General features: G+C 33.5%; 1 protein-coding gene across 1 annotated transcript in view; it reads left to right on the top strand.

Moving 5' to 3' along the window:
* Positions 1-15142, top strand: part of kst (spectrin beta chain, non-erythrocytic 5 kst) — a 103678-nt gene that overhangs the window by 25441 nt on the left and 63095 nt on the right. The window contains exons 15-24 of the mRNA XM_080150032.1: positions 1450-1567; positions 3638-3724; positions 4603-4669; positions 5322-5433; positions 6208-6329; positions 6728-7008; positions 8757-8889; positions 9874-9947; positions 13906-14001; positions 14577-14723. Of these exons, the coding sequence (XP_080006158.1) occupies positions 1450-1567; positions 3638-3724; positions 4603-4669; positions 5322-5433; positions 6208-6329; positions 6728-7008; positions 8757-8889; positions 9874-9947; positions 13906-14001; positions 14577-14723 (1237 nt within the window). The remainder of the gene's footprint in view (positions 1-1449; positions 1568-3637; positions 3725-4602; positions 4670-5321; positions 5434-6207; positions 6330-6727; positions 7009-8756; positions 8890-9873; positions 9948-13905; positions 14002-14576; positions 14724-15142) is intronic.

The raw sequence follows: 15142 nt of genomic DNA, 5'->3' as shown, positions 1-15142 counted from the left end.
CTTATCCATCTATATATAATAGGTTAACTCACAAACAAAATATGAATTTTACATATTTATTGAGACATTACAAATTGTTTCGTGCATGTTTGCACTCTTCAGATGTCAATGTAAAACTAAAGTTTAAAATAAATTTAAATTTAAAGGATTTCTACAAATATTTTAGAAGATTTTTTGAACATAATATTTTTAAAAAAATATCCATATACAGCAGCACCAGAAGTTCCGTCGAGGCAGGGTAAGAAATGTTTCTTTCTTGAAATTCTTCTTCTTGATCTTGTAAGCCATGAGAGGGACAGTTTTGCCAGGTGCTGCGTGAAGTTGGTCAGGGGGTGGGGCAGATTATTCTTCAGGATTGTGGTTGAAGGAAATCATTTTTGTTTCAGAGCGTTGATTCAATTTTGATCAGAGGTCTCAACTATTTTAATAATAGGAGACTAGTTTCATCTTGCAAGTGAAGGTATCAAAATTGTTACCAGAGAGTTCTCAATACATAATGTAGAGAATAATATAATAGGTTAACTCACAAACAAAATATGAATTTTACATATTTATTGAGACATTACAAATTGTTTCGTGCATGTTTGCACTCTTCAGATGTCAATGTAAAACTAAAGTTTAAAATAAATTTAAATTTAAAGGATTTCTACAAATATTTTAGAAGATTTTTTGAACATAATATTTTTAAAAAAATCCATCTATATATATACACTAGCGGCTATGCCCCTAGAGGCCTCTAGTGGCTCTTTCAATGTTTGTTTTTTTACTTTACGTTAGCTAGATCCTTCGGTACAATCACACAGACAAACAGATATCCTGTTTCTTCATTATAAGGATATATCTATAATCTATCTATCTATCTTTTCTATTTATCTATTACCTATCTAAAAATTTTCCAGTAATATTTTGTTATTAATTCTATGTGGACTATATCATCTATCTATCTACCTGACCATCTATCAATTTACCTTTCTATCTTTCCATCTATTTATATATATCTATCTGTCTATCTATGTATCTATCTATCTATCTATCTACCTGACTATCTATCAATTTACCAATCTATCTATTCATCTACTTATATAACTATCGATCTACCTATATACCTATCTGTCTATATATCTATCAATCTATCTATTAACCTATCTATCTATCCATCTACTTATCTATCTATCCATCTATCTATCATCCTATCTATCAATTTACCTATCTATCTATCCATCTACCTATAAACCTATCTATCTATGTATTTACCAATCTATCTATCTATGTATTTACCAATCTATCTATCTACCTGACTATCTATTCATCTACCTATCTATATCTATCTACTTATCTATCTATCCATCTACTTATCTATCTATCCATCTACTTATCTATCTATCCATCTACTTATCTATCTATCTATCAACCTATCAATGTATTTATCACTCTATCTATCTATTGCAGATGGGAGGAGTTATTAGCGCTACTGGCGAAGCACAAAGAGAAATTGGAGCGAAGTTCCTTCATAATCAACTTACAGAGAGAAATAGACACAAATATTGCTACTGTTAAGATTCTCCAGGTAATGAAGCTCCTTCATAATCAACTTACAGAGAGAAATAGACACAAATATTGCTACTGGTAAGATTCTCCAGGTAATGAAGCTCCTTTATAATCAACTTACAGAGAGAAATAGACACGAATATTGCTACTGTTAAGATTCTCCAGGTAATGAAGCTCCTTCATAATCAACTTACAGAGAGAAATAGACACAAATATTGCTACTGTTAAGATTCTCCAGGTAATGAAGCTCCTTCATAATCAACTTACAGAGAGAAATAGACACAAATATTGCTACTGGTAAGATTCTCCAGGTAATGAAGCTCCTTTATAATCAACTTACAGAGAGAAATAGACACGAATATTGCTACTGTTAAGATTCTCCAGGTAATGAAGCTCCTTCATAATCAACTTACAGAGAGAAATAGACACAAATATTGCTACTGGTAAGATTCTCCAGGTAATGAAGCTCCTTTATAATCAACCTACAGAGAGAAATAGACACAAATATTGCTACTGTTAAGATTCTCCAGGTAATGAAGCTCCTTTATAATCAACCTACAGAGGGAAATAGGGAAATAGGTAATGGATGTATTATTACTTGGATATTACACTAGATTTTCATATTCTCTAATAAAGTTAAACTTGCAGCAGGCTAAATTAATGATTTACCCCTTAACTATTTTCTTTTACCCCATCCACTTTACTCCTACTGCTTGAACGACCTAGTACCCAAAGTTTTGTTTGCATATTTGCTGTTCTAATTTTAGGGTACTTTTATTAAAGGGGGAAGGCGTATGAGATACTTTTAAACAAAATCTTAAACTCAAAGAAACTGAAATTTTCGTTACAGTTGCTTTAATAAGGGTAATGTGGAACTGTAAAGAAACTGTAAATAAAACAATTGGAGGGGGCGGATGTGGCACTTTTTGAAACCAAAACTAAAAGTCAAAGGAACTCGACTTAAACAAAGAGTTACAGTTTAGTACTAAAAATTTTGCACAGCAGCCGCTTTAACATGATTCAAAATTGTTTAATTTGGCAAGAATAGATAAAAAGTTACGGCGGGAAACGGCAGTTTTCGGCGATAGCGGAGGGTTCGCCGCCGTTTCTTCACATTTCCGCATTGCATCTCTTTAAAGCAACTGGCAAATTTCAGTGCTGTAACTCTTTTTTTTAGTTGACTTTGACTTTTGATGGCGTTCTCCTCTTTCTAAAAAATTTCTAAGAGGATATTACCGTTTTGGTTTTAAAGTGTCACACCTGCCTCCCCTCTTTTGAATCATTTGAGACAAACTGGTTGATTTTTAAACAAAAAAAAAACCTATATTTGCACTTGACACTTTTTTTTATGACAGATGCAAATATAAATAAAAATTTGTCTCAGATGTTTCAAAATTGTCTTGATTTGGCGAGAAAAGGCAAAAAAAATTCGGCAGATTACGTCGCCATTTTTAAAATTTTTTAAATATAGAAAAGCTGTGCTTTTAAATCAGGGAGGGAGGAGACATTAGGCTATTTATTACACTAGTCCCCAAAGTCTTATAATAACGTTTTCTTATTCAATTTCATTGGCTTTACTACCTTGGGGACTTTAATTTTTATTGGTTGATTTATTAAGTTGAGTGTTTAAACGTTTCAACCACTTATTGCGATCTTCAAAAGGGATAATTTTGTGCATGGTAATTGGGGATGTGTACATCGGTAATACGATGCTATACATGATTAAGCTAAGATCCGGTTCTAATCCATCGGATATTAATCGGTTTCGAAGCCATACACTGCAAAAATCTGTTAAAGATAACTATTTTATTTTACCAGTGGGGGTGGGAACATTGGACTGTTAATTACACTAGTACCCAAAGTTTTATAACCTTTACCTCATACACTTTGGGTACCTATATGTGTATAGAAATTGTCATTAAACTGTTTCTAAGATAACTATTTCATTACACAAGAATAGGTCCAAGCAATGAACCTTTAGGCACTCCCCTTATTTTTAAATCTTATTCCACCTGTCAGTTATTATGTGGATATTAGACTGATAATTACACTAGTACCCAAAGTTTTATAAATATATTTTTGTGCCTAGGACGAGATGAGCTCAGATAGCGGGGCCCCAATTCATTTGTTAGATGTCCAGGAGAAACTTCAAAAGTTTCATCTTCAAGAATCTCAGGTTTAATAGATAGATAGATAGATAAATAGATAGATAGATGGATAGGTTTATAGATAGATAGATAAATAGATAAATAGATAGATAGATAGATAGATAGATAGATAGATAGATAGATAAATAGATAGATAGATGGATAGGTTTATAGATAGATAGATCAATAGATAAATAGATAGATAGATAGATAAATAGATAGATAGATAGGTTTATAGATTGATACATAGATAGATAGATAAATATTGTTAGATAAATAGATACTTTCATAGATACATTGATATAGGCAGACAGACAGAAAGGCAGACTGATACTTTAATAAATGCAATGATAGATAGATAGATATATACATTGAAGGATAGCTAGATATATACATAGATACATTTTATTTTATTATTCGTGGAAAGTTGTCTGTAATGCGACACTATACATGGTTAATCAGTATAGCCGAGAACCGGTTCTAATTCGGCGGATATTAATCGGTTATTAATGTGGTAACCTATCCATTTATTCATGGCTTTCAATCCATCCATGATAGACAAATTTTCAAGGAGTTAGGATAGGTCAGGGGTAGCTTTTCTAACAATAAATTCTACTAAAAAATCACGAAACCTTTTGAAGTTTTCTAGAAAAAATCACGAAAACTTGTAAAGTGTTTCATTGAACTAAAGAAGGGTGGGTAAGAATGGGAGGAAAAGGGGAAGGGGGTTGTGGGGAAATTTTTGATTAGAATTGTTTGTCAGAATATCATTACCTTGTCCCTGGGATAGGTATGGAGATAAGTAGATCTAGACGAGTTTTAACAATGGACGATAAATTGATATACTAACATTGACAATGATGATAATAAACAAAATAACCCCTTTTATATTAAATATTACCTTAAGGTGAACGCGATTTCTGAGACAATCAAGCGAATGAAGAAAGAGGTCAAAAGTGTGGAAGCCATGTCAGGTAAGTTCAGTGGTTGAAACGTTTGGACATTCAACTAAATGAACCAACCGTAACATATAGCTTTTTTCGTAAATTTAGGCACGTTAGAATTGTCCTTTTGATTTTCAAATTTGCATGATGATTCCTGTAGTAGTTAGGTACGATTTAGAAAGCGTAATAACTCTAAAATTGTTACCAGAATGTCCGTAAGTCCATTTTAAACATGTTGATTTTTATCTTTTTCAACAACAAATTTTTATGTGGTATAATAAACCGAGTTATCTGATTTTTGGAGTACTGATTCCTATTACAATAAAGTACAATTTTATATGCAATGCATCTCTACAATCAAGTCCTTAAAATGTTAGTATGTCCTTAAACAGTATTCTGTATTTAAGAAGTTTTGCAATAAATTATTGTATAATTATATTTATATTTTGTATATTCAGTTCTGACACTCTACAAAAGTTAATGTTTGTCTGTCATACCTTTTTAGAGCTTCGCTTTTACGGATGTTGTCAGTCATCCTTGTTTAAATTGTTAATTCATAAAGTTATTTCAACACTAAAGACGACATTTTAAATTAAATTAAATGCGGCAATCACGTACAAGAACCATGTTTTGCCATCAGCTGATCTTTGTTTACATTTACATACAGGTCTTGTTTTTTTAGGGGGTGCTGAGAAGGGTGAAAATGCGGCGATTATTGCAGCTCTCATCCAGCCAGTACATGAGAAACACGCGCAGTTGGAGTTATTATTCAACAATCTTCTGCAGCTCTGCAGGTTTGTATATATCCGCTGGATTAGAACCGGTTCTAAGCATGCTATCGGAAATTTGTTTATAATACGATACAATAATAAAAAAAACATATGCAAGGAAAAATATATAAACAGCAGCATGGCTTTGAAACTAATTAATATCCGCTGGATTAGAACCGGTTCTAAGAAATACTGAAAATCATGTATCGTATGTAATATCCAGTTTTCTATAAATATAAAATGTACAATCATAGTATTAAAACCAGTATTGTCAACCCGTGCCTTTGGCATCTCGGGGCTAACAAAACTCGTTTTAATCTCATAATTGTAAATTTTTATATCCACGGAAAGCTGTTTATAATACGATGCGATAAATCCATATAGTAACGTAACAGGATGTTTGTCTGTTTTTACCGAAGGATCTTGCTAACCGATAAACCGATATGGTGCTCCTTTACAGTGTAGCCTCTCATAGGTCCTGGGAATAGTTATAGCAATTTTGGAGGAGGAGGAGGAAATATTTTTTTGACAACAGCTTATCTTAACATAAGATTGAAAAGAAAACACATTATATAATGTGCCACTAGAGGCCTCTAGAGGCGTAGCCAATATTAGATTATCAAGTATCAATTCATTGCAACAACATTTTTCTTGGAAAATTACAGCAAATTAGAAATAAGGGTTCAAAGGTGGGTTAGGCCACTCTTTAGTATTCTCAAAATTTTTCCAATCCCAACAAAAAAAATTCCCATGCTTGTGAAATATTTCTCACGCTAACCCAAATATTCCCACGTGCAGGACCCGCCAGGGATATCTGGAGGATTTCCACCTGTTCTACCAGCTGGTACAAGACCTGGAGGAGGAGGGACAGTGGGTGGCCGAGAAGCTGACCATCTGCGCGGCTACTATCCAAGCAAAAGGTGAGTAAATCAAAAAAAAATTCCACGCTTGCGTAATTTTTCCCATGTTAACTAAACTTTTCCCACATCAACAAAATTTTCCCACGAAGGGAGGACAGTTATTGGCTGAGAAGTTGACCATCTGCGCGGCTAATATCCAAGCAAAAGGTGGGTAGAACAAAAACTTTATTTTTCTACACAAAGTATTTTTCATTTTGTTTATTACTTTAGTTTATGTTACTGGTTAGTTGCCCCCCCCCCCTTTTTATTTTCATTGCCCTTGAGAAAAAGTTACTGTAGGTGACAATTTTTTTTATTCCCATGTTAACAAAAGAAATTTCCACGCTTGCGTATATTTTCTCCACGATGGCTTAATTTATTCCACGCTAACAAAAAATTTCTCACGCTTATTATTTTAGACTTGCGCGCACTGACCGCCCTCCAGCAGAAGCACAACAGCCTGTGCGACGAGATGGTGTGGCGTCAGAACCGGTTCAAGAGCGGTGCTCTCGCCTCGGCGGAAGAAATCATCGCCGCCGGCCACCCAAAGGCTGACTACCTGGCCGAGCAGTGCGAGAAAATCCGCCAAAAATGGGCGGCGCTTACGGCGGAGGCGGAGAAACGGCGTTTTCACCTAGAGGCGGGCACGGAGGCGTATCAGTTCTTTTCGGATTGTAATGAGACAGACAGCGTTATTAAGGTAAGTTTTCCTTTTCAGTATGGATTCTAAACCAGTTAATATCCGCTGGATTAGAATCAGTTGTCAGCCATACTTAAGAATCATGTATATCATCCCCCCCCCTCTTCCCCCCCCCCTTGGACGTCCTTGTTCTCGGCTGCTATTTTAGATAGACAGCTGAAATTTTTAGTGAATACTCCCATTATATATGTGTATCTACTCTATACATTTTTTGTCAGTATGTTTGTCGTTCATGCTTAAAAAATAAAATAAAAACTTATTGTGGAAGTGTGATTTTCTCAACTGCTATTTTAGATAGACAGCTACAAATTTTAGTGAAGATTCCTATTATATAAATTCATATATGTGCATCTACTTTATACATTATTTTTTCCGTCTGTCTGTCGGTCATGCTTAAATAATAAAAAAAGACATTATTATTGGAGAAATGTGATTTTCTCAACTGCTATTAAAGATAGACAGCTGAAATTTTAAGTCAAGATTCCTATTATTTATACGGATCTGCTCTATACATTATTTTGTCTATTATGTCTGTCGTTCTAGCTTAAAAAATGCTTAAAAAGATGAATAAAACCTTATTATTGTGGAAATGTGATTTTTTTAACTGCTATTCAAGATGGACAGCTGAAATTTTAAGTCAAGATTCCTATTATTTATGTGCATCTGCTCTTTACATTATTATTGTCTGTCTGTCTGTCTGTCGGTCATGCTTGTAAAGATAAAAAACCTTATTGTTTGGGAAATGTGATTTTCTCAACTGCTATTTTAGATAGACAGCTGAAATTTTTAGTCACGATTCCCATCACATATGTGTATCTACTCTATACATTATTTTGTTCTTATGTCTTAAAATAATAAAAAAACTTATTGGTTGGGAAATGTGATTTTCTCTGCTACTATTAAAGATTTTTAGTGAAGATTCCTATTATATATGTGCATCTTATTTATACATTATTTTGTCCGTCTGTCTGTTGGTTATGCTTAAAAATCCAAATTCTTATTGTAGAAGAAATGTGATTTTCTCAACTGCTATTTTCGATGGACAGCTGAAATTTTTAGTGAAGATTCCTATTATATATGTGCATCTTCTTTATACATTATTTTGTCCGTCTGTATGTAGGTCATGCTTAAAAAGACAAAACCTTATTGTAGGAGAAATGTGATTTTCTCGGCTCCTATTAAAGATAGACAGCTGAAATTTTTAGTGAAGATTCCTATTATGTATGTGCATGTACATTATTTTGACCGTATGTCTGTCGCTTAAAAAGATAAAAAAAAACGTATTGTTGGAGAAATGTGATTTTCTCAACTGCTATTAAAGATAGACAGCTGAAATTTTTAGTGAAGATTCCTATTATGTATGTGCATGTACTCTATCTTAAGGGGCGTTTCTTTGTATTTTCACAGTAGCCTTTCTCCTATTTCTAGCCCCTGCGGGTGGCTCTGACCCTACGGGGCAATCACCTAACCTAAAATAACCTATCCAAAGCCATAGTGAAAATACTACGAAACTCCTCTTAAGAGCAGAGTTGTGGATCCGGATCCACAAGGATCCGCACTTTTTTGAGTCCAAGGATCCGGATCCGCAAAAAAAATACGGATCCGGATCCTTGGGCTCAAAAAAATGCAGAAAAAAGGGAAAAATCTACCTAAATTTATATCAATGCGGATCCACAACAATGCTTAAGAGGCGTTTTCACGAAAGGGACTATACCCAAAAAACCTTATGAAAACTATTATTTTTTTAGGAATGTATAACGATAGCGCAGTCGAAGGATTTCGGGCAGGACAAGTTGACCGCCATTTCGTTGCTGCAGCGCCACAAACAGCTCATCTACAAAATACAATCCATCACGGCTGACCTGCAGCGAGTTCAGGAAAGAGTGGCCGCGCGATAAATTAAAATTAGTGGTTGAAACGTTTGGACACTCAACATAATAAATCAACCTATCTAGATTCACTAAAGTCCCCAAAGTTGTTGAATGTCCCCCCCACCCTACTTTCAAACTTTGCATGATAATTCCTGTAATAGTTAGGTACGATTTAGAAAGCGTAGCAACTCTATAATCGTTACCAAAATGTCCGTACGTCCATTTTAAACAAGTTAATTTTTTTAGTTTTTTTAACAAATCTTTATGTGATATAATCATCCGATTAATCTGACTTTTGGAGCACTGATTCCAATTACAATAATGTACAATATTACAAGTGAAGCATCTCTATAATCAAGTTCTAAAAATGTCCTTAAACAGTAGACTATAAAAGTTTTAAAGATTTTTAATCAATATAATAGATTTGAAATCTGCATAAAATTTTAAGGATTTTTTATAAAATTCGTTTTTTATATAATTCTTTATTTAAAGGCGCAAATACGATTTAAGTTAATAAATTTTGACCAATAGGATAGCTGGATTGGAAACTACCAGTGCTCTAATTGGTTGAATGATGTACGTCACTTAAGCTTCTCCAATCAGAGCGCAGATAGTTTTCAATCCAATCACAGATCTCAAAATTATTTAACTTAATTTGTATTTGCGCCTTTAAATAAAGAATTATATAAAAAACTAATTTTATAAAAAATCCTTAAAATTTTATGCAGATTTCAAATCTATTATATTGATTAAAAATCTTTAAAACTTTTATAGTCTATTAAACAGTATTCTGTGTTTAAGAAGTTTTGCAACAAATTTACGTAAAATTTTGTCTAAACTTACATATTTATATTTTGTATATTCATTTCTGACACTCTATAAGAGTTAATGTTCGTTTGTCCTACCGTTTCAGTGCATCGCTTTTATGGATGTTGTCATCCTTGTTAGGGTATTTATTAGTTCTCAAAGTCCACTTACTCGGTACCACAGGAAACTGGAGATAAGTTAAAGGATGGCAAGATTAGTCCTGAGGCTCTGTACCTGCTGGCTGATCCTAACAAACAACAGGTAAGGGGTTATGCGGTTTATCATCATTGGGAATATATTAGGGTTGAGCCGGATACTTTAAAGGTTGGATTCCAGATATCCGGCTTATTTTTAATTCCGGATATCCGGAGCCGGATATCTTGCTAATGCCGGAAATCCGGCTGATTTTGTATTACGGATATCTGGCATCCGGCAAATTATCAGATATCCGGCATTATAAATCAGACAGATATCCGTTATCCTGATAGTTTCAACATAATCCGGTATCCGACCGGATATTGAAAATGGCCGGATATCCGGCACAACCCTAGAAAATATACCAATATATATATATTTGCCAGGGACGGAGGGGATACTGGACTGTAAATATTACAATGGTACCCAAAGTTTTGTGTATCCAAAAACTTTGGATACTCAAAACCAGCAGTGTACAAACTTTTTAACCAATACTTTTAATCAACAGAAAGGGTTATATGGTTTTTTATCATTAGGAATATATATTAGGAATATTTCGTCCATTATTTCTTTAGAATTGTAGGGAGGGGACATTGGACTGTAAATTACACTGGTACCCAAAGTTTTATAACCATATTTCTTATTTGTTTTATTAAAAACTTTATCAAACTTTTGATTGGTTGGTTCATTAAGTCGAGTGTCCAACCATTTTAATCTATAATCTACAGAAGGGATGATTTTATAAATCAACATAGGTGTCGTACATTAATTTATCGTCCATTGTCTTATCCCTTTAGGTCTTCTATCTATCTATCTATATATATGTCTTTCTATCTATCTTTCTATCTGTCTTTCTATCTGTCTTTCTATATTTCTTTCTATCAATATATCTTTTGACCGTCTATTTATGTTAATCTATATAGCTGTCTGTTTATCTATCTATCCATCAAACCTATATCTTTTTTTTGTAATTATCAGGACAGCCAAAAGTTGGTCCCTGTAGAGGTATGGGAGGATTCTATCTATATGATATCTTTTTTTGTGTGTTCCTAATTGTCATTGTAATTATCAGGACAGCCACTAGTCTGTCTGTTTGTCTTTCTATCTATCTTTCTATCTATAATTCTGTCTTTCTATCTGTCTTTCTATCTATAATTCTGTCTTTATCTATATATCCATCAAACCTATATCTTTTTTTGTATACCTAATTGTCCTTGTAATTTGCAGGACAGCCAAAAGTCTGTCTGTCTATCTATCTATCTGTCTGTCTATCTTAAATCTGTCTGTCTATCTATCTATCTATGTCTATCTGTCTATCTATCTATCCATCTTTCTATCTCTTTCTTTCTATCTTTTCTCTTATCATTTGTCTACCACCTATCTGAAGTACATCTATCTTTTTGTTAACCTAATTGTCCATGTAATTATCAGAACAGCCAAAAGTTGGTCCCTGTAGAGGTATGGGAGGATTCTGTCTTACCTACCTATATGATATCTTTTTTTGTGTGTTCCTAATTGTCATTGTAATTATCAGGACAGCCACTAGTCTGTCTGTTTGTCTTTCTATCTATCTTTCTGTCTTTATCTATCTATCCATCAAACCTATATCTTTTTTTTGTATACCTAATTGTCCTTGTAATTTGCAGGACAGCCAAAAGTCTGTCTGTCTATCTATCTGTCTGTCTGTCTGTCTGTCTGTCTGTCTGTCTGTATGTCTTAAAATCTGTCTGTCTGTCTATCAATCTATCTATCTGTCTATCTATCTAACTTTCCATCTGTCTTTCTATCTACCTTTCTATCTATCTTTCTATCTATATTTTTTCTATCTTTCTTGCTATTTATCTTTCTTTCTATCTATCTTTGTGTATACCTTATTGTAATTGTAATTATCAGGACAGTCAAAAGTTGGTCCCTGTAGAGGTATGGGAGTATTCTGTCTTACCTACCTATATGATATCTCTTTTTGTGTGTTCCTAATTGTCATTGTAATTATCAGGACAGCCACTAGTCTGTCTGTTTGTCTTTCTATCTATCTTTCTGTCTTTATCTATCTATCCATCAAACCTATATCTTTTTTTTGTATACCTAATTGTCCTTGTAATTTGCAGGACAGCCAAAAGTCTGTCTGTCTATCTATCTGTCTGTCTGTCTGTCTGTCTGTCTGTCTGTCTGTATGTCTTAAAATCTGTCTGTCTGTCTATCAATCTATCTATCTGTCTATCTATCTAACTTTCCATCTGTCTTTCTATCTACCTTTCTATCTATCTTTCTATCTATATTTTTTCTATCTTTCTTGCTATTTATCTTTCTTTCTATCTATCTTTGTGTATACCTTATTGTAATTGTAATTATCAGGACAGTCAAAAGTTGGTCCCTGTAGAGGTATGGGAGTATTCTGTCTTACCTACCTATATGATATCTCTTTTTGTGTACCTAATCGCCTTTGTAATTATCAGGACAGCCAAAAGTCTGTCTGTCTTTCTATCTATCTTTCTATAAGTCTTTTTATCTATCTATCTATCTATCTATCTATCTATCTGTCTATGTCTATCTATCTATCTATCTTTCTATCTCTTTCTTTCTATCTTTTCTCATATCATTTGTCTACCACCTATCTGAAGTACATCTATCTTTTTGTGTACCTAATTGTCCTTGTACTTTTCAGGACAGCCAAAAGTCTGTCTGTTTGTCTTTCTATCTATCTTTCTATCTGTCTTTCTTTCTACCTTTCTATCTATCTTTCTATCTATATTTTTTTCTATCTATCTTTCTTGCTATTTATCTTTCTTTCTATCTTTTTTTTTGTTAACCTAATTGTCCATGTAATTATCAGAACAGCCAAAAGTTGGTCCCTGTAGAGGTATGGGAGGATTCTGTCTTACCTACCTATATCATATCTTTTTTTGTGTGTACCTAATTGTCCTTGTAATTATCAGGACAGCTAAAAATTGGTCCCTGTAGAGGTATGGGAGGATTCTGTCTTACATACCTATATGATATCTCTTTTTGTGTACCTAATCGCCTTTGTAATTATCAGGACAGTCAAAAGTTGGTCTCTGTAGAGGTGTGGGAGGATTCTGTCTTACCTACCTATATCATATCATCTTTTTGTTTACCTTATTGTCATTGTAATTTGCAGGACAGCCAAAAGTCTGTCTGTTTGTGTTTCTATCTATCTTTTGTTAATCTTTCTATCATCTGTCTATTTGTCTATCTATCTTTCTATCTGTCTATTTTCTATCTCTTTCTATCTGTCTTTCTATCTATCTTTCTATCTACCTTTCTATCTACCTTTCTATCTCTTTCTCATATCATTTGTCTACCTATCTTAAATATACAGTGTGTTTGTTTTATGAGAACTTTTTTGAAAGCAATTTTACCCCACTTATAGTTATCAGAATTTAATGATTAATGGCTTATTTTCTTCGTTTTTTAAGGCAATTAATAAAAAAAAAACAATATTACAGTTTTTGTTTAAAAAGTAAAGTAGAATGTAAAATTCAAAACTTAAGTTAGGTGTCAACATCTAAAAATGGTTTTAGCGCATTTTTCTTATGTTCCAATCTTCTACCTTTTGCAAGAATGGCTGTAAAACGCTACAAAGTTGAGATATTGAGTTAAAAATTTATACATATACTATTGGGGACATGTACTATAATATATCAAAGTTTGAAGGCCACTTCTCAATCAGGGAGGGAGTACTGGCCCCCCAAAGTCGACTACTGAAAATCCGTTTTTTTCTTGCAAAGGGTAGAAGATTTGAGCATAAGAAAAATGCGCTAAAACCATTTTTAGATGTTGTCACCTAAGTTTTGAATTTTAGATTTTACTGTACTTTTTAATTAATAAACTAAAATATATTTTGTTGTTCTATTAATTGCATTAAAAAATGAAGAAAATAAGCCATTAATCAATAAATTCTGATAACTATAAGTGGGGTAAAATTGCTTTCAAAAAAGTTCTCATAAAAAAAAACACACTGTATTTATCTTTTTGTGTACCTAATCGACTTTGTAATTATCAGGACAGCCAAAAGTTGGTCCCTGTAGAGGTGTGGGAAGATGAACCTTATGAGAGAACTGAAATTCAAAAAGTTATTGAGGATAAAAAAGTTCCACAGGTGCGGTTGGAATTTATAGACAAACAGACAGATAGATAGATCAACAAAAAAATGGTAGACAAACAAAAAGTTAGATAGACGGACAAAAGATAGACAAATTTACAAAAGAAAAATAGATAGACAAAAGATAGATGTACTAAAGATATATTATAGACAATTGATGTGTAGATTTAGAAAAGATAGACAGATAGATACACAACGGGTAGATGTGATAAAGATCAACAGACAAAACAAAAGAGAGATAGATAGGTGAACAAAAGATAGATAGACGAAAGATATATAAGATATATTGACATCTAAAAACGGTCAGATATAATAAACAGACAGAAACAGGCAGACAGTTATTAGGACTAAAATCCCGCAAAGGTGTGAGTTTAAGGCTTAAAAACAGTAGTAGAACTATAATATTCACAAAATATTTTTCACGAATATTTTTGTTTATAGTTCCCTTCAATAAGAAATATACATATTTAGTGAATATTATCGTTCTACTACTGTTTTTAAGCCTTAAAACTCACACATTTACGGAATTGAAGCACAACCTACCTCTCCCTTTAAATACACTTGTGATTTAGGTGAAAATGTTGTACCCGTACACGGGCCACGGCATGTCGGTGACCAAGGGCGAGACCATGTTCCTGCTGGACAAGACCAACGCAGACTGGTGGAATGTCCGCAAGGTGAACGGGCAGAACGGGTTTGTGCCCGCCAACTACGTCAAGGCAAGAAAGAATAAATAGCATTTTATCTCATTTTCCCGCCAAAACTTGAGTACTTTCCCGCCATAACTCGAGAACTTTTCCGCAATACTTTAAATTTTCCCGCCAAAACATAAAATTTTCCCGCCATTTTACAATAACATACAAGGCACACATTGTTCTTATAACTTTTACCTCTTCTATAGATTAATATTATTAGTTGAAAAGTTTTGATACTATCAGTACATTGTCCCCTTCATCCCTGAAATTTGCAGAGATCTTAAGGGATAAGATATTGGATCAAAAATCCCAATGATGATAAACCATAAGTACAACCCCCCTTATCTATAATACCAAGTAGCTTAATGTCTGTCTGTCTGTCTGTTTGTCAGTCCGTCCCTTAAGATCTTGGTAACCACTGAACCGATTGGATTCTACTCTTC

Source organism: Acartia tonsa, chromosome 15 (genome assembly GCF_053477335.1).
Source record: "Acartia tonsa isolate MP-2025a chromosome 15, ASM5347733v1, whole genome shotgun sequence".
NCBI classification, from domain to species: domain Eukaryota; kingdom Metazoa; phylum Arthropoda; class Copepoda; order Calanoida; family Acartiidae; genus Acartia; species Acartia tonsa.
The sequence above is the reverse complement of the archived record's forward strand: the minus strand, read 5'-3'. Positions and strand labels throughout refer to the sequence as shown.